The sequence below is a fragment of the Manduca sexta genome, chromosome 22, assembly GCF_014839805.1.
Source record: "Manduca sexta isolate Smith_Timp_Sample1 chromosome 22, JHU_Msex_v1.0, whole genome shotgun sequence".
In the NCBI taxonomy this organism is placed as follows: domain Eukaryota; kingdom Metazoa; phylum Arthropoda; class Insecta; order Lepidoptera; family Sphingidae; genus Manduca; species Manduca sexta.
The window spans coordinates 9,355,002-9,376,208 of record NC_051136.1 but is presented as its reverse complement, the minus strand read 5'-3'; the positions used below and the strand labels follow the sequence as shown (position 1 = coordinate 9,376,208).

At 35.4% G+C, this 21,207-nt stretch overlaps 2 protein-coding genes and 1 pseudogene across 2 annotated transcripts; 1 reads left to right on the top strand and 2 right to left on the bottom strand.

The window, feature by feature from the left end:
- Positions 1 to 453: 453 nt before the first annotated feature.
- On the top strand, positions 454 to 3,445 carry LOC115445829. Its single transcript, XM_030172288.2, has 2 exons — positions 454 to 913; positions 3,175 to 3,445. Exons 1-2 carry the CDS (start codon positions 588 to 590, stop codon positions 3,407 to 3,409), a joined length of 561 nt encoding a protein of 186 aa, XP_030028148.1. The 5' UTR covers positions 454 to 587; the 3' UTR covers positions 3,410 to 3,445.
- A 314-nt stretch (positions 3,446 to 3,759) lies between these two features.
- Positions 3,760 to 4,915, bottom strand: LOC115445831 (S-phase kinase-associated protein 1). The gene is made up of 2 exons (XM_030172289.2): positions 4,669 to 4,915; positions 3,760 to 4,581 (listed from the first exon to the last, which is right to left on the bottom strand). Exon 2 carries the CDS (start codon positions 4,579 to 4,581, stop codon positions 4,093 to 4,095), a length of 489 nt encoding a protein of 162 aa, XP_030028149.1. The 5' UTR covers positions 4,669 to 4,915; the 3' UTR covers positions 3,760 to 4,092.
- Positions 4,916 to 14,404: 9,489 nt separating this feature from the next.
- Positions 14,405 to 16,744, bottom strand: LOC119190140 (annotated as a pseudogene).
- Positions 16,745 to 21,207: the final 4,463 nt, after the last annotated feature.

The window sequence follows — 21,207 nt, the reverse complement described above, 5'->3', positions numbered from 1 at the left end:
AGTATATATTAATATAAAACCACAAAACAAAAGTCCCAATCTTGTGCAAATGGTTTTAAACCCACCTAGGCACAATACACATGACCTAGACGCTAGGCCAATGACGGCAACCCTATGTATAGGGCCGGCCTTAGCTATAGCGAAAATATTTTTGCGGCGCTAACTTTATGATTGAGGGAAAAGTCCAAAGGAAAGTTTTATGGCGGTGTTAAAGGAGTTAAATTGTATTTTTACAATTTCGTTATTTCGTTACATTGGTACGTCTAGCTTGTTACAATTTACAACCCATAGTGACAATATACTTATAAGTTATTTAAACTTTTCTGTTTACTATTCTTTATAGAATAAAGATAGGTACGTACTTTGAGAGCAAAGACATCATGATTTGTCGTTTTGAATGACATTTACACATTGCATTTGCATCACATCGAAGAGAATTATAATTACCAATATATAATTATATTTGAAATTATAAAACTACACTTTAAATCTGCATTAGAATATTAGATAGGCTGTGATATACATAAAACAATTAGATACTGACATATTACTAGCAAAGTGTATTCGAAACATTTACTTAATTAGGAATGTCATCAGATGAGAACCAAGTCCAAAATATATACAAATATTGTAGAAAATCCCTCAAAAAAAGTAAAAGGGGAACGCAGCACACGGACATCACGCATTCGCAAGATGATACAAACAATGAAGATATAGATATATTACCAAGAAGTGGTATAAAAACAGATGGAATTAACAGTGTTCCCGGATGCAGTTGTAGTGTGGACGTGGAGAGTGAAATTGCTAATATATTGCACAAAAAGTGCCCCGTAATAACATTAGCTCAACAACAATTGCAGCGACTTTTAGAGGAAACTGACCAACTGTTTTGCGATAACACTAGATGTTGCAGGTAACTTTTAAATTATTTTCTAGGAAAGGAATTCTATCGTTTCACCTATGCCTATCACATTAGGGCCAGTCGCCGCATGGCACAGCGCGATAAAGGATTTTTTCCTAGTCAAGTCCTTTTATTTTACATAAAATGAAATCAATTTATTTTATTTTTACTTAATCCTAATTTCAATGAGTTATAATTATGACAACTGATGCCGCAGCTTGCAGTTTCATTCCACGGATTGTCGCAGAGTACCACGACATACCGCGCGCCTGTGCTGAGCGCAGGATGTGAAGGTTGAAAGCGCGGACGCCTTCAAATGATCCTACCCAAAATTATTTTTTCTTCAACATATCAGTTCGCATGTGTCTTTCTTCATCTCTAGTAGGAACTGCTATTAATAAATACATTGAATTTAATGAAATCCCAGTCAATCAACGACACAACCAACTTTGAAACCACGCAGATCAAAACTGGTTGAATGTTAAGTAACGAGGCGTTCTGTCGGATGCCATGACGTATCGCGGCATGTCGAAGAACACCTTGCCGTGGCATGCCGTACTGCAACGTCAGTAAGCGCCGGCCCTTATCGTCACAGCAACATAGAATGTTTATTTTATAGAGAGGGAATTATAATCTTTTAATGTAGTCAATAAACTGAAGTTAGGCACTTGCCTAACTTCAGTTTATTGACTACATTAGTACTTATTTATAAGGTGCGTTCGGCTAATTTCGGACGGTCTTTTGGTGTTTTGCGAGGAGTCTCAAAAATATTTTTTTTTCTTAAAATACTTATTTAAGCGTTACCGGCATTTATACATGAAACTGGTTTTAATGCTTCTTTATGTGATAAGTACATAATTTAATCATCTCCCAATTCTCTCTGTGTAAGCTTAAAAATAGGTGATAATATCTGAATAGATATTTAAAACCCTTCGAAAAGATCGGACCCTCGCGGGGTAAGTTCGGATTTTGTTCTAATAACGCTTCTAAGGCTAGTATGATAAGGTTCACAAAATCAAACAGAAGTCTCAATAATGTTAAGAAGAGCGATATCCACCTTTTTTGTTTCACTGCACACAGCGCACTTGTTCTTGGTCGTAACATTAACTGCGGTATATAGGGCGGGGCTAAAAGAAACAGCGTAGCCGCCTATGTAGCTTAAACTAAAAAATAACCATCGATTCATGGTATTTTTTCGTTATACGATCTTACCCCGTGTCCGATCTTACCCGAATGCACCTTATAGGTTACTGGCACTCTGAGAAAATTCTGTAGGGACATGAAGTAACCAGAGCAAGGGCGCCAAGGCGAAAAAAATGCGGCACTCTTTTTTTAGGCCACATCATATTTGCTGGCAAGAGCTTCATATTGATAATCACATTTCAGTCGGAGCCTGAGTAATCCCGTAAACTCCTTCCGCGGGGCAGGCGAACCCCCTACTCCCCTGACTCCCCCACCCTACAAAGTAAATTCAGATTACCAAGTGAAATTAGGCAATATGGTACTTAAATAGGCACTAGGTACTTACCTATAGACAACAGCGATTTTAGGGAGTTGGTTGCCAAGGGTGCCAAGGCCCAGAAGGCGCTGCGAGTACAATGTAGTTATTCAATAATAAAGAATCAATCTTTCATAAATAACCACTACTGCGAGCCTTAGGAGTGTACAATATATTTTCCCAACCCCTTCGACGACCCGAACGACACCCCGACGTCTGTGGCTCAACGAGTGATTAGTAGATAAGATCGGCGTTGGGTAGGTTTATAGGTAATATCTAAATATCTAATATCTATTATCATTATATATCTCTGAAAATTGATGCCTTACACTTTTCTATCTCAGATCCATACTAACTGGCTGTGGAAGTATTAATTAAAAGTATTACATTCTAATTTTACTAATACTTTAGCCTATGGCACGTACTAAGACTATACTTTAACTCTATATTTGCTACATTGTTAAAGTTATTGATAATTGATAAACAATAGATGTGGCTAGAAAAGTAGAGGTTTGCCATAGGTTTTGACTTTGAACCTACATCTTGGCACGGCATGACAGCGTAGTTAGCGTTCCAATCCTAACTAGGCGCGCTATTATAGTGTCCCTTTTTTTAAATTCTATTTTAATTTGAAAACCATTACTAATAACTATACAGTCAGATTATCAAAGTTAAAAATTTGTAAAGCCACACTCAATAAAATAGGAAATATAGAATTCAATCTAGATGGGTTTTGACAGAGTTGTGTGAATTCACTAATTTTCTTCTTTTCCAGGTCCATCTATGATTTTGTTCGTTTATGTAAAGAAATATTAGTTTCACAGAATAAATGCTATTGCTTTTTTATAATTCTATTTACTATGGCCTTTTTGATTGGCATAGTGTTAGGAGCAGCATCATGTGGAACATCCCTGCGACGCTTCAACAGCCCTTTATTAACTTGCTTAGATAATCTGTTTATGCCAGACACTTACACCAAAATAGAAAATACATATCATTGCATTGTTTAATTTTATCTAAAATGTCCTTAGATATATACAGTAGTATTGATAGATAATAAATTGTTTTTGTTAGTGTTAACAGATTTCAATTATTTTATGGAAATATATTAAGATTCATCAGAAACTGTACAATTTTTTTTTGTTTTTTTATCTGATGTTAAACAGTTAGGGGTCCTATCAAAAGCTTAGGATCCAAGTCTATCAAAGGCGCACTACACTAGGCAACAAATAGATCCCCGACAATCTAACACTAAAATCCTGTTGTGGAAACCATAACCTGGGTAATTCCATACAAACTATAACTTGAAATTTTTGCATCAAAGCTTTTAGAGTTTGCAACACAATAGTAACAACATAAGTTGATCACAAAATTCAGTATTCAACAATTTATTCATTTCAGTTAACATATTGCTACCACTTTATGCAATATTATAGATTTTTTCACAAAGGGGCAATTGTTGCAAATTATTGAACAAAGCAAGGTATTCATAAAGATTACAATAGTATGTACTTTTATGTCTATCTCTTTTGTTTCATTTAGGGGATACATGACTTCACAATCAACTTAGTAAATGACCTGGCAAAACAATTTAATTGTTAAACTATACAATAATTTAAATTATTTATTTATTTACTGATTAAAACTAAAACCTTAAATCACATGGGTATGCAATGCAAGATAGCTTTTTAGCTTATTTTTCTTCACACCACTCATTTTCCTTGCGAACTTGGTCCTCTTCAGCTGCAGTAAAATCATTCTTGATGTTAAATGTTTTACGAATTTCTTCTGGTGTCTTACCTTTGATCATATTGGCTACCGTTTTACATGTGACATCCAATAGGCCTTTGATGTCTAGGTAATTTGCTGCTAAAATTAATTCAAAAAGTGTGCCTTGATCGACTTTCAAAAAATCGGCATCCCAAGATGAAATATCATCCGTTCTTTTTTCTTTATTTTCATCGTCTTCGGGTAGCGGTGGGTCATCTTTATGATATGTTGCCCACTGAATCACTTTTTTGAGAATAGCAGAGTTAACATTAGGCAACGGTACCACCTCTTCCTCGTCATCCTCCATTCCTAAGTCCTCCAACATAGTTTTGATAGTAACAGAACATTTAGCGATCTCAACGTCGACAGTAAAGACTTCATTGTCCGATGATTGCAATTTAATTTTCCGCATCTAGAACAAAACAGCGCAATGCTTAGAATAAAAATAAGACGCCATCTTAAAGGTAGGTACGAAAATAGTTTTCTAGGCTACACTAACCTTCTAAATCACGTTTTCCTTTGGAAATAACTTTTAAGACCACAAAGGAACCAAATCAATATTGTGTATAAAAAACGCTGTAATACCGAAAATATCAAATCAATCACAATGACAATGTAGGTTGTACAGTACACGGTTCCCTCGATTATTCATACTATGGTAGTGGTGGGAAATTGTAGCGTACGGTAATAAATTCATTCGAATATTAAGATGTTTCGATTAATAAAAATAACGAGCACTTTATTTGAATTAAATTCCAGACTGGCCATTTGCTAAATTTGCGACAATTGCATGCTGAAAACAAAAAAAAAAAATCATTAACCACGGAAAAATTCAGCCTATGTGTGAGTTAAATTTGTATAGGATTCGGAGCGTTTTGGATTTTGATTTTAAATTCAGAAATGGAATAATATGATGCTTTACATGGTCAAAATGTGCTAAGTTCGGCCGCGGCTTCCATAGAAAACGACGTTATCTCATACAAAAGCTGAATTTTTCGCTGAGTGAATGAAACAATTCTTTTATTAAGATTGCTTCAAAAATTTCGTTTCACTCTTTATATATAACACCGAGTTGCAAGGAAAAGAATCGAAAGTGGCTACATTTCTAAATTTCAGAAAGGTGTGAGCCAACATCCGATTTTCAGATTCAAAATTATGTATCCCTGCCATGCTTGTTATATTGCGAAATGTCATAATTAACATAAAAACATATTGCCTATATCAAGGATCTAATCACTGGATCTAATACGCTATGAACCAAGGCTAGACATATTCATGCCCCTCAGAGAATGCCCCTATTCTCATATGTCTATAATGTCTATTCCAATAGGCAATAATTACTTATTTTATTTTCAAATTGCCAGTTCTAATATAATTATTTTTTTATTTCTTATATTAAAAAAGCCTTGTCGAACTATAAATATTTTCAGCAGCAGTCAGGATCTAAGGTGAGTCGGGGGAAGTGCGCCATAAAATTTTCATAGCTGGATTCAATGCAAAATAATTTCTTTTTGTGCTGACTTAAGAATATAATTTTATTAATTTAAGAATATTTGGTATTTTGTGATAACAACCTATAGCCATTCAAGGAAATTGGACCATAAATTAATAATATTTTGCTCAAAGTAAAAAATGGTAGTAGGCGCACTTGCCTCCGGAAATGGGGTAAGTGCGCCTGTGTAAAAAAAAACACCAATATGAAACATTATAAAGAAAACACTCATTTTAGTCCATAGAGAAATAAGTTTTACTCGCAATGCTCTTGGATAATTTTTAATCACTCAATATTATAACAAACTATGGCTGTCAAATGAAATTCGGGGTAAGTGCGCCATATATATGTAAATCAGGGCTTCAAAACATTTTAGATTTTTTTTTTGCTATATAAGATTTTTGCTATATTAGAGTTTTGTGTGCGGATATGTTGGAATAAAAAAATGGTAGCCCTAATATAAAAATCCATTTTATTTCTAAAAACTAAAATAACATACAAAAATGTAGAAATTAACAATTTCGAATGCGTTATAACTCAATTACTTAGAATTTGGCCTTATGACATTTGATATGTTTTAGCTGCATTATATCCAGATAACGTGCCTGATCGAACAGTTGGAACCTATTCACGTAAAGTTGCTCTAGACCAAGGTATTTCAGTTTTTCTTTTGTAAAAACGAATTAACTAATACGCCCTTTTATTTAAGTCGGCTCGAAAGAAAAATACCTTGAGTACAAAAAATTCTGCTGTTAAGTATAACATTTTTATAATAATAATTCATATTAGTAAAACTTATTCTCAAAAAAGGTTGGCTATATATGGATCAGGGGCAAGTGCGCCATACGACTATTAACTGTGGCGCACTTGCCCTACTCGACAATTTTTAAGTACATTTTTTCGCATTGCTAAAAATCCTTTATTTTAGTATATACAGGGTCATTTCGACATTGCGTTACTAAATGAAACCACAGGTTCGTGGTGACCTCTGCTAACACCGTGCAAAGAATTATTCATAAGTAACGAATATTTACGTCAATAATCCCGATTTTAGATTTATGGTTTTTTGATCACGCTGACTCTTAGCGCGCTTAACTGAAGTGAATGAACTACGTCACAGCTGATTATATTATTACCGAACCTATAGGGTTCAGAAGGTCAGCTCACAAATGAACTCCCAATACGTTCACTGACTTGGTTGCAGCAGTTCATTGAGTCAATAATTAATTACTACAAAAAATATTTCGTCAATTATAAACGTTATTTTCGTTATTAAAATAGTTTTCTTACCAAAAAAGTTACCTACATAATTACTAAAGTTACAAGATTTAAATCTATTGGTATCGTATTTTTTTTAGATTCTCCTTGATATTCCGACATTTATTTTAATTCCAACATTAATATTTCGGTTTGTCATAATATCTAAAAGAAGACTACGTAGACATTACCGAACGTCATATTATACTTTCTGTACCATTTCTTTGCTAGATAGGTACACTATGGCAATGCGTCCGAGCCTTTGACCGAGTCCGAAAAGCGCGCGATTATTCAATACAATAGTCGTACTCTTTCTCGCCTAAACTCGCAGTGTTGTCAGTATAAACTTTTTTACCAAAAAGCTTGCAAAAACGACACAGCATTTCAAAAATTCTGATATTAGATTTATTTTATTACATGATGTTCTAACAGATTTAACACACAATTGTATTACAAAATAAAATAAGTAATGATTTATGATGAAAAGATTAATGAAAAGTCTACCTAATTAAAATAATACACAGCAATATTTTAGTATTTTTGAAAAAAAAAATTAAGTTATAAAGTATAATAGGGATTTTGGATTCAGTCATTCATTTTCAATAGGCATACAGGATATAAAATAAACAAGATATTGCACAATAAACAAAACTGTACCTTCAGCGCTAGTGAGATGATACGTGCTATTTTGGTTGCATTGTCGCACTCAACACAGTGATGAATGCGTAGTTTATTTTTTCATAATACTTAATGGTTTTAATCATTTTTTTGGTGCAAAACGGGTCACGTCCCCAGAACTCTGAAAATCGGGACATCCCGCGCAAATTGGGACATCAGGCAACACTACTCTTGCCGCTACTTTGTGGAATTCGCTAAACTCGTGTGTCGCGTGTTGGTCGGTCAGGTACAAAGAAATTTAAAGTAGTCCCCTAAATGCGACCTTAACAGGTATAAAATAGAGTCTATATTTAGAAATATTTTTAGCATTTTGAATATTTTACGATCGCGAAGTTGCATCGTTGACGCGTACGCGAAACTGAACTAATCACAATCTATTGATTATGTTTCTATCGGAGGCTGTCATTACGATTTTAATGTGGATTTATGAATTTGCGATAGGTACTGAATGGAAAAATCCAATATCATTCTGTCCGACCCGGGATTCGATTCCGTGACCTTAGCAAAGCATCCGTACTATAATACAACTGCGGCACCGAGCTAGTCACAAATTAACTGTATTAAAAGTACTTTGAAGTATGAAACAACTTTTAAAGGAACAAGCAATCTACAAATCATCATTAGGTATTGGTAAACGCATTTACTATTTTGAAAACATGTTAAGATACCTATTGGGATGCCGCGCCGCGCCGTGACGTATCCCGTCGCTCGACATTTTTACCTCAAACTATCACATTACCTAATTATCATCAACATTGTAACTTCGTTATTAATTGTTCGTGTGAATTGCCAGACTTGCAGAATGATATTTTATTGTTATGAGTGTTATAAAACTAATCGTTGAACGTATTTATTATACCTACTTATCTACTAAAAAGGATGAACTACCTACATTAGAATGTGTGTGTTTTGATTTAAAAGAATAAAATAACTTTAAAATTACGGTAATCATGTGTTATGTGTACCTAACTTATGCAGTTGTGGTTGTTTGATTAGTGTTGTTTGCTTATGATGATAGTTTGAGCATAGAAAATATTGTTCTAAGAAATGTGATGATTAGTGCGTGATGTTTATGTTGGCGTTGGATGTCCACCTGCAAGGTGGACAGACGACTTGATAAACGTCGCGGGAACACATTGGATGCAGGCAGCTTTCGACAGGTCCGTCTGGAAATCTTTAGGGGAGGCCTATGTTCAACAGTGGACTTTATGTGGCTGATGATGATGATGATGTTTAGGTATGTGTCTTTTTGTAACCTCGGCGTAGCGTTGTCGCTGCTGGTCTAATTGTTGATTGAGTGATGTGGCACGACACAAAACCCTAGGTAGTTAAAGCGCCGACATCAGCTGTTCGGTTGCGGCGCGGCGCGCGCGGTGCGACGAACTACCCTTGCGCTCCGAGTGTGCATCACTTGTTCGTGTGCGTGAGCATAATATTATCAATGACTGTGTGCGATGTTGCCGCTCCGACGAATTCTAGTATAGTAGTAGTGGCAAAAGGATGTTTAAAAATGAAATGACTATTTGAATATTTATTTTGTTTGAAAATTTTACTTTTTTGTTTTTGACCTTAGGTTAGAGTAACTTATAGTAAACTGCTTCTTTCAAGATGACTTTCTCGCAGTTACATTTAAGTCTAGGGTCACAAAATGACCCTGTATAAATAAAATTCAGACAGGAAGTTAAAATAAAAGGTTTAAACTATGTATTCACCTTACTGGTTTACAGAAATATGTTAAATATCTTGAAATATTTGATGTTATCTTTCACGGGGTCATCTCTGTTTACAGGTCTAAATGACACTTAAAATAAAATGGCGAATAAATCGTATTAAAATGAACATAGCCATTTATGTTTTTAGTGGAACTGTATTTCAGTTAGTAGCATCGATATAAGATTGCGGTAATTGTATAACATCAATAGTTTTCGATTTATATAGGGTAGGTGCACTTACCCCGTCGGCGCACTTGCCCCGACTGACCTTATATTTCGCGGTAATAAAATATTCCATATCGATAAAAATTACTTTTGATCGTTTGCAATATTATAACTAGCCTTATAGCCTATAGGGTTACTCACTAGGTACCTTTCGATATTACGATAGTAAAATCGATAATGATATTATGTTATGAATTACCAAGACAAAATTTCTCTCAAAACAAAAAGCTACAATGCGTAGATCGGACGGTCAATACTTAAAAAAATAATTTAGAATGTCGTAAAATTGAACTGACTGACTGCCTCGGTGGCGTAGTTGTATTGCATGTCCGGTACAATAGCGCTCTGAGGTCCTGGGTTCGAATCCCGGGTCAGGCAAAGTGATATTTGGGTTTTTCTGCTCACTATCAGCCCGGAGTCTGGAATTTGTGCCCGATATGGCGATAGGCTCGCCCCCTATCACATCATGGGACGGAACATACCTGGCGAAAAGTGGGTGCCCTAGTTGCGCCTCTGCATACCCCTTCGGGGATAAATGCGTGATGTTATGTATGTTATGTATGTAAAATTGAAAAAATTAGGTAGATATTGTAACCAAAGAGCATTACAATACTATTGTAACTTTGACTTTTCGTAGGACCAACATCTCAGCCCTGCTCCACCCCATGACCACGAAGGCTGCAGTTTTCCATATAAGTATATTATAATTCTCTTTGGGTGCAGTATTCGAAACGTTGGGAGAAAACAATAATATAAAAAACCGCTACAAAGTCCGTAAAATACTTTTATTTTAATGTTTAACATTATCTTCACTGCTTTAACCGACTCCATTATGATCAACTCAATTTAATAGTAAATTTTTCGTTTTTGTTCAGGGGAATTATGTTTTACCCCAAGATTCTTTTTGCGTTTGATTTCGTATAGCTCCATAATGGTATCATTTTAATTTTGTTGTTATAGGGCCTGATGTAGCAAGGAACTCCAACATAAAATAGGATGAGAATTATCGGTTCTGTATTGGGTTCAATCATATACTTACTTGTTTTTTGTTTTTTTTTTTGGAGGGCTGCCTTGGTCGTCACCGGGGGTACCCTGCTAATAGGGTACAGGCGATCCCCGGCTTAGCAACCACGGTAGTCCCTAGGAAGATGTAGTGGGCCCTGCCGTTATCACCGAGGGTGCCAGCGGACAGTACGCTGGCAACCCACAGCTGTCCGGTCACAGGGCCCGGGAGGAAGAAGGGAGGGGACTGAGGGAAGGAAGAGAAGAGAAAGGAGAAAGAGCCCTCTCAGGATGGTTGGAAGGGAGAGGGAAAGGGAATGTTCGCAATTCCTTATAGGCCTTAATGTGCATTTAACAATTATGAGGTATATACACTGAACTGTGTGCCTAGTCGCGTCAAATGTGCCCCTATGCATGGGCATAGAATTGTCTCGGGGATATAATGGGGAATCATATAAGTATGTTATACTATCTATATACTTCTATATACTATTATATAAAGCTGAAGAGTTTGTTTGTTTGATCGCGCTAATCTCAGGAACTACCAGTCCAAACTGAAAAATTCTTTTGCGTTGGATAGCCCTTTGTTTGTGGAGTGCTATAGGCTTATATATCATCACGCTATACCTAATAGGAGCGGAGCAGTAATGGCTAATCTGAGGAACTACCGGGCCAAACTGAAAAATTCTTTTTGCGTTGGATAGCCCTTTGTTCGTGGAGTACTATAGGCTATATATCATCACGCTCTACCCAATAGGAGCGGAGCAGTAATGGCTAATCTCAGGAACTACCGATTCAAACTGAAAAATTCTTTTTGCGTTGGATAGCCCTTTATTCGTGGATTGCTATAGGCTATATATCATCACGCTATACCCAATAGGAACGGAGCAGTAATGGCTAATCTCAGGAACTACCGGTCCAAACTAAAAAATTCTTTTTGTGTTGAATAGTCCTTTGTTTGTGGAGTGCTCAAAGTTATATATCATCACGCTATGACCAATAGGAGTGGAGCAGTAATGGCTAATCTCAGGAACTACCAGTTTGAACTGAAAAATTCGTTTTGTGTTGGATAGCCCTTTATTTGTGGAGCGCTATAGGCTATATATCACCACGCTATGATCAATAGGAGCGGAGCAGTAATGAAACATGTTGCAAAAACGGAGAAAAATTATTAGTTTTGAGAGCTTCCGTTGCGTGCACTGCGTAAACGGTTAAAGTTATGCAACAATGATGTATGACGGGATTGTTCCTCTTAAAAAGTTCTAAAAATATATATTATAAAACAAAGTCCCCCGCTGCATCTGTCTGCCTGAACGTGTTAAACTACCCAACGTATTAAGATGAAATTTGGTATGGAGACAGTTTGAGATCCTGGGAAGAACATAGGCTCCCGGGAAACTACTACTTTTATAACGGAAAACATTAGCCTGAAAAACTTTATAACGCGGGCGGAGCCGCGGGCAAAAGCTAGTATAATATATAAGTACTGTATAACTAACAAAACAGCGAAAAATAAACTTTGTAATATAAAATTGGGAGAGGACAGGCAGTATGGGAGAAGGACAAGGAACCCTCTTAGGATGGGACGAAAAGAGAATTCACGAGCCCTCATTATAGGCCTCAATGTGACTTGGGGACCGTGACGTATACACACTCAACTGTATGCTTACAGCTGCGCCAAATGTCCCCTGGTGCACGGGCGTGCATTCGCTGTAGAAACCGAGTGCACAAGAATTGCCTCGGGGGATAAATATAATATATTGCTATACATTGGCGTTGCTACGAATTTTTGTTTGTTTAAAGAAGATAGCTGGTGAGCGCAAAAATCTAGAGTGAACAATGGCCTTTCTAGGTTCAATACCGATCACCTGCCCATATTGTGGTGAAACAAATATTTTTCTAAGCCATAAATGAAACTAATACATAAATGAAACTAATACGTTCATGCTCCATTTATTTATTATATTGTTTTAAATATTTATAAATGTAAATAGACATCGATATAATTTCACTTACAAAATAAAAATCAAGCAAAATTTTGTAAATATGGAAGATTACCCCATAATAAGGAATATTTATAGAAAACCATATTTTTATGTAAAATTATTATTAGCTACGTCCTACATCTATTTTGATTTTTCTTGCAATGATTGTAAAACACAAGAAATAACAATATTTTACAGGGGCTTAAAAGGCATGCACCTATTTTCATTTTATATACTTACATATCTAATTTTACCAACAAATACCTGTACCTACCACTGTTATACACAAAACATAAAAAAACTCCATCTATATCTACCAATAGGTACCTATGTAAACATTTATTTGTATAGCTAAAAACTTATCAACAAAATACACATATTTTGAGAAACTCTTCTTTGGCAAGATTATGTGGCTTGTTCCCATAGTGATGGAAATTTGAAATTAGTTTTAAATTTGTTCTTTATAAGATATAAGTACTTACTAATATTTAAAAAAAAATGCCACATGTATATCATATTATGGTGAAAATAGTTATCAAATACAATTTGCTTCTAAATATTTAGGATTCGGCCATTTACCTATAATTTTAGCACAAAATTCTCTAAGTCAGAGAGAAAACACTTCACATAGTACAGCAGCTTGCTGCACATCTTAACATTCTACATAATATATACTCACTTTATATAGACTAATCTACCAATATATTTGACACCATCCAACCATAAATAATAACGCTGGTTTTTCATATACATATTAATTACTCTACATCCATTCTAAATTCTATTCCCTTATAAGGTACATTCAGAAGATCATTTCACATTACAATAATAAATGTGTATTGAATAATGAAAAGAATAATATACTTAACATAAATTTTAAAAAATACATTTCGAATTGTTAACCTCTTCCTTTTATTGAAGTCGGATAGTAATAAGATACTATCGTTTTAGCGAGGTCGCCCACGGGGAATTTTGCAGCGATACTGTCGCGCGTTTTGTGTACTTCACGAGTGTCTGTATAATTAGTATAACATTCGTGGCGCTTGCAACGTACTTCGGTAGCTACACAGCCGCGCGACAGCATTGTAATTGTAAACTATGCTAACTTAAGCAAATTTCTCTAACTAGTCCATCTCGCAATTGTGGCGTTCACGTTGAATTCTGTATAGGTGTTGACATGTTGCGTCGCGACAGCTGCTCGTTTGCAAAGCGACAGCATTCCTACTGAAGCGCCACAGCATTGCGATTGTAGCGATAGAAAATCGTAGATTTGGGCGAATGTGGACTACCGCGAATGAATCGTGACAATTTTGGAATCGCAACACTACTGCATTGCTGCATCAAACTGGCCGTGAGCGACCTCCCTTATGTTAAATTTATCTAAAGACATATTCATTGACACTACTTAATAGCTGTGTGTATTTATATCAATAAATCGTATATCTTACCTTTCTACATCAGTATATAGATTTTTACTTGCACTATATCATAGTTTTCAATTAAATAATAGTATTAGTCACACTTAAAAATATATATAATTTATGTCATAACCACAAGGCCCACAACAAATCTGTGGATCTGTATCGAATAAAGGAAAATATACACCATTCTTATACTTTTACAAAACAGCACCAAAAAAATTATCACAAATAAAAAATATAAATTATGTATTATTATTAATGATATAAAACTTAAGAATGTTTGTTTCTTTGTTTGAGCAAACTAATCTCAGAAAAACTGGCTCAAATTGAAAAAATCTTTCAATGTTGGATAGCCCATTTATCGAGGAAATCTATTCAATGAATTGTGATAAAATTTGGTATAAAGATATTCTGAGACCCTGGCAAGGATATAGGACTTTTTGTCCTGGAAAAAATTGCGGACTTCCGAAAAACGCCAGCGAAGTCGCTTGGAAAAGATAGCGCATATATATAAATTTTACAGGGAATGACAAATATAGCAAAATATCACAATAGGTATGCAAGAACAACATAGTCAAGCTTAATTTATCTAGATGGTTTTAATTATTCATATTGATTCATTAATTTGCGTTTTCAAATCGTTCTTTGACCCTGAAGTATATTTTTAAGCATGGTCTTAGGATAGTGAACAACATGATGAAAAGAACTAAAGTAAAACATGTGTATCTTAGGGCATCTCCAAATTTCCACCCCAATGGGAGAATAATCCAAGACATATGGCAATTACCCCCAAAACAAATGTAACCAAACCTACTGAAGCATGTATCAATTTTGTGTAAATTGGTGCAAGATAATGTTTTAGTTTCAAACTATACAGAGCGCCTATACCACCAATCATTGTAGATAACATAAAAATTAGTGCCGCTAGTCCAAATTTTCCATGCAGGGTAGTGAAATGTGGCTTGTCATTGATAATTTTGTTTGACAATATTATTAAGAATCCTACAAGTATTATTATTCCACCAAATACTTGCAGAACCCAATGTCGAGCACACCGCAGTCTTATTGGCATCCACTCTGTGGCAAGATCTCCTGGTGTTATTGCGCTGATAGCTGATGTCATAATGATTACCCACTCGAAAAAAAAACTCGTAAAGATTTCATGTCAGATGGAATTTGTCCCGTCAGTTCACATAGAGGTAATTGTCAGCCTACAAATTATACCATAATATAATGATGTTAGTATAAAGTTTTTGTATTCTATATTTTAATTGTGTGTAGACATTGCAATATTGTAATTTCACATGACTTATAGTATATTCACAAGAAGAAAATAGTGAGTCATTATTTTCTGTGACTTAGCCACACCCAACAATGAAATACATCACAAGCAATTATTAAGTCAAGTCTGGAGGAATTGGTCAAGGCAGACCCAAATGCAGATTTAAAAAATGAATAACTTACCAATTATTATTGGTAATAATAAAGGTGGACCGATGATTAACAGGAGTAAGAAAAGTTATATTCAATTTTCTAAAAGCCTACTTTAAACTGCATGATTAAAATGTCAATGTGAAGAGCATACAAGGAATCACACAAAATTTATATTTACTAACTACTAATGATATCACATCAGTGACAAATAAAGAGCATGTGGTGTGTCTGAGTTGGTGGAATTGATTAAAATATATTATGAATATATTTTAATTTGAAATAATTAAGATTATTTTTTGCATAATTTTTATTACAAATTTGGATTCAGATATTTACTCTATGAATAAACTTTTACCCTTCAGTTGCACCTCGATGACTTATTTTCTTTCTTTTTAACATAAATGGACTATAGCTAGTAGTCAAACATCAGATTAATATTTATAATCAATTATGTCTTAATGCCCCATGCTGAGAAGTGCGAACTTATTACAAAAATGATTTATTATATGAATTAAGTAATTAAATTAAAGATAATATTAGATTATTCATTTTACACTGCCTATCCATATAAAAATATGACAGTAAAGTGTAAGTATATAGCAGTTTTTAGCATTAATAAATAAATTACGTCAAATAATTTGTTGTCCATTTTACCAATCATTATTTTGTACTTCTAATCTACAGACAACAAATTTGGTAGCAATGTGTTCCTACCCAGCCAGGTCCAATTTAGAATCATCCAGAGAGACACCTACCCTACTTGGCTTTTAACCCATTTGCAAGCCCTATGCACCTACCAAATAATTCCATTTAACTACATTTGTTTGAAATAAATTAAATTTTATCTAAAAATAAAGGGGGTTGTTTTAAATTTGTCCAAACACAGAACAACTTATCTCTATGCTTTTGGTAGGCGTGTTCATGGACGAATCCTCAAATACTAATTCTAGAAGCCATTATAAATTTACTCATTGTATTTTCTATAAATTATAATAATAATATTTACCCCCAGTGACATCAGAGTTGGATGAAATGAAAAAAGTGTAACACCGTCTTTGAAGCAGCAGAACATGATGATCCCCAAAAATATCAATGCACAGATGTTACTGACGAGATTTAAGTAACTCGTTTTTGTGGTATTATTTGGAGCGACTAGTCGCGATGACTCATTCCTGTCCATTGCTGACAATTCTTCTATATTTTCTTCATTTATATTATCCATAAACCTTGATATGAGTAATCAGTTTATTTTATTACAAAGTACTCTGATGGAGGCCGATCCCTTTTTACTGAATTCAGGAATACAAATTACAATCAAATAAAATCTTGTCCTGTCACAACTAGCATCAGAGACAACTTAGATCAGATGTCAACCATAGACCTTTTTTTTTTTGGTTTGATTTACTCTCAGAACAAGAACAAGCATAGAAGGAATCTAAATTACCCTCATATACTTATCCTATTTTTTCAAATAGGCCAAAACCGTTGAAAAGAACGAGACAAATATTATGTTGCTAAGGTCGGCTTGCGTACACTTTAAAATAATCAAATGGTTACCTTTGGTCATCTTTATGATGCCGAATGAAAAGCAAATAAAATGTCAAATGTTCCAACTTGCCAATCTCAAAACAATGTCACAAACGCGCTCACACAATTTAGTTACGTTATACTTCAGCGCGTACTTTTCTAAAGTGGCTACATGTTGTGTAACATTATTGTTGTTAATTTTAATAAATACACAGTGCTGTTTAAGTAAAATATAGCCCTAGGAACAAGCAATGGCCTGCGTAATTGTGGGGTGTAAATCTCATTCTTCTCGTAAAGAAAATGAAACTGAAATCATCAGCTTCCATCGGTAAGTAAACAAAAAACCTGATATATTTGCTTAAACCCTGTACATAAGGGCAAAAAGTGTTATTAATTATGCTTTATTATGCTGTAGTCATATTATAATCTGCTGTTGGCCATTTGATCCAGTCATTATTAAGTATTTTTCATTTTTACCAATTTACGTAGTCGTGTTCAATAGTGTTGTGCTGCATATTCTGTCGATAACATAGATGTTGGTATATTGTAGTTTACTATTTTGCATAAATTGCATTTTACTTTCAATATATGGTGGTGTAATGGTAAAAGCCACTTGGAAACCGTGCGCGAAGGCTGGGGTCGAGGAAACTATCTGATTTTCATAGTGTGTTTCATACAATGTGTTTCATTGCAGATTCCCCACAGATGATGCTATGAGGCAAAACGTATCGTTGCCATATCCCAATTGGCATTGGAAAAAACAGCACCGTGTTTGCTCTAAGCATTTTGACAAAGTTTTATTAACATTGAAATAAGTTATCAAACATATGTGACATGAATAATACCGCTGTGTTTTAATTTTACTGTCTCATTTTTGTAGCTTCTGTCAAATCCCACCTCTTGGGTATCTTTTAATGCCTAAGAAAGTCAGAAAAGAACAGAAGGCGTACTGGCTTTCTCCTAGACGAAATTCCGGCCGATTTCTTGTTTGTTACTTAGAGCGGTTTCCATTCCTTCCGAAATTTCTAACAATTTCTTAATTTAATAATCTAAATGCTAAACCTTTTTTGTGTTTAGTAAATGACGTTTCGGAAGGCATGGAAACTGCTGTAAATAGCAAATGAAAATTGGACAAAATTTAGCTCGAAGAACGCCGGTAGTTCTATAGTTTATTGTAATTTAACAGCTTTTTACCGAGTGCTTTTATATACCCAGACTTTTTGGTACTTGAATACCAAATCAGGGTTTTGATATCTTTTTTTTAACCTTTATCTAAAATAGCAATTTGCAACGGTTTGTAGTTGACTGACCGAAAACTGTTTATTTAAGCAGGTCTGTGAATTTACCATAGCCGATAGACAAAGCATCTATCTATATCGATAAGATGTCAGAAGGGATCGCAACACAATTAAATTTCTTGCTGTCAAAGACAGAGTACACTCAAATGTCATAGTGTTACTTCTATGCTTGTCATTGTTCTGAGGATTTACTCCTTAAGGAGAAGGCTCTAAGCCATACAGCCTAGGTCAACCATAGACCAATAAACTAGAATGTCAACCAAATACCAAAGCCAAAGTATGGAGGGTGGGAGAATCTAATCTGTGTATGAAAAAGTGTCTACCGAAAAGCGTCATTGTTTAACGCCACGATAGTAAGTGGTTCAATTTTAAAAATTGTGCCGAAAATTATTAGAGAAGGATATTGAGTTAAACAAGAAAAAAGCTACAACTTTGTTATTATTGACATACACACACATACACAAACTCATGCCTTTTATCCCCGAAATGGTAGACAAAGGTAATAGGGTACCCGACTCATTTTTGTTCTTTACTATTATCAAATATTTACATAATATAAATTATAACACAGAAGGAATTATTGAAATCCGGTAAAAAATCAACAAGTTATAAGTCTTCGAATTTCGGTAGGAAAGGTAATTAACAAGAAACAGAAAAGAGACGAAATACCCACATGTGACGTCAATGGGAATTACGACGCGTAAAAAGAAAGAGATGAAGCGATATCCCCACATCGCGCCCACTTTGCACATTACAATATTTTAAATATTAATTACTCGCTCATTTTTTAACTAATATTTATGCAGTTTTCGCAGGAGTGCTTCTTTTTCGTATGATTAACCATTACATATAGAATAATGTACAAAATCAAGCATAGGCCGGTCCCCTATTGGTGCACCCAGTTTCCGCTGTGTATCCGTCCCGTGATGTGATAGGGCGCCCTATCGTCATATTGGACACAAATTCTAGACTCTGAACTAATACTGAGTAGAAAATCCAACACCACTATGCTCGAACCGGAAATCGAACCCCAAGACCTCAACATTGCAATCCTACCACAGAGGCAGTGATTGTTATAATTTGCCAGGCCAATGTTATAATTCAGGTTTAATACATTGCAGATGAATCTCGATATATGAACTACATGAACTACACTAGTCACTAGATTTATACATAATGATTAAATCAGCAAATTTTATTCCGTTTACAACTACTAATTATATGATGTCTTCTTGCTACTCTAGCGCTACTGTAGTAGGTTTTGAGTTGTAATTTGCATAGAAAATTATTCAACTTTTACCACATTTAAGTTGTCTCTATTTGCCACCAGTTTGCCACCTCAGTAGGTGTCAACTGTCAACCATGTGTCAACTACTGTGTTATCAATTCCTAAAAACCAGTATCTACATATTGATCCCACAGGGAATGAGTTATGTGAGAGGAGGTGGGGAGCGAGTTTCAGGTATTCGCTAAGTAGCTTTCCTCTACAACCTCTCCCACTAGTAAAATGGTGAAAGTTGAGTTGAACAATTGGGGAATGTTGTATAGTTCAGCGGGAATTCGGGGGAGGGGAGGGTTGGGAAAGGATACGATTCGTCTTTTAGTAAGGGCGGAAAGAAGAAGGAAGGGAAATGTTCGCGAACCCTGATGGACCTCAATGTGTTCTTACAACCAAGAGGTATACCCACCCAATGTGTTCCCAGAGCAACGACAAATGTCCCCAGTGCATGGGCGTGCATTCGGTGTGGAGACCTAGCGCACAAGAATTGCCCGGGGCTGAAATCATAACAGCAGATTATATAATAATGATGTTTTATTTAAAAGTGCTGATAAATTATTCTCTAATATGTGTCAGCATTTTTAGGTTGTGCCTTAATACATAATATAATTATGTAACGGTATACATAACGTTCCGCATAATCTATACGGTCCAAACTGAAAAATTCTTTTTGCGTTGGATAGCCCTTTGTTCGTGGAGTGCTATAGGCTATATATCATCACGCTATACCCAGAAGAAGCGGAGCAGTAATGGCTAATCTCAGGAACTACCGGTTTAAATTGAAAAAATATTTTTGTGTTGGATAGCCCTTTGGTCGTGGAGTGCTATGGGCTATATATCATCACGCTATACCCAATGGGAGCGGAGCAGTAATAGCTAATCTCAGGAACTACCAGTTTCAAATTGAAAAATATTTTGTGTTGGATAGCCCTTTGGTCGAGTGCTATAGGCTATATATCATCACGCTATACCCAATGGGAGCGGAGCAGTGGTAGCTAATCTCAGGAACTACCAGTTCAAATTGAAAAATTCTTTTGTGTTGGATAGCCCTTTGGTCATGGAGTGCTATAGGCTATATATCATCACGCTATACCCTGGGAGCGGAGCAGTGTAGCTAATCTCAGGAACTACCGGTTTGAACTGAAAAATATTTGTGTTGAATAGCCTGTGGAGTGCTATAGCTATCATCACGTTATGACTAAAAGGAGCGGAGCAGTAATGGCTAATCTCAGGAACAACCGGTTTGAACTGAAAAATATTTTTGTGTTGGATAGACCTTTGTTCCTGGAGCTATATGCTATATATCATCACGCTATGGCCAATAGGAGCGGAGCAGTAATGAAACATGTTGCAAAAACGGAGAAAAATATTAGTTTTGAGAGCTTCCTGCTGCGTGCGCTGCGTAAACGGTTAAAGTTATGCAACAATGATGTATGACGGGATTGTTCCTCTTAAAAGTTCTAAAAGATATATTATAAAACAAAGTCCCCGCTGCATCTGTCTGCCTGAACGTGTTAAACTCAAAAACTACCCAACGTATTAAGATGAAATTTGGTATGGAGACAGTTTGAGACCCTAGGAAGAACATAGGCTCCCGGAAAACTTTTGCCGAAAACTTTATACGCGGGCGGAGCCGCGGGCAAAAGCTAGTTATAAATAAAAGCAATTTTCAATAAAATTCTCCTTATCCTGACATACGTTTTTCCATAACGTGATCACTATTTTTTT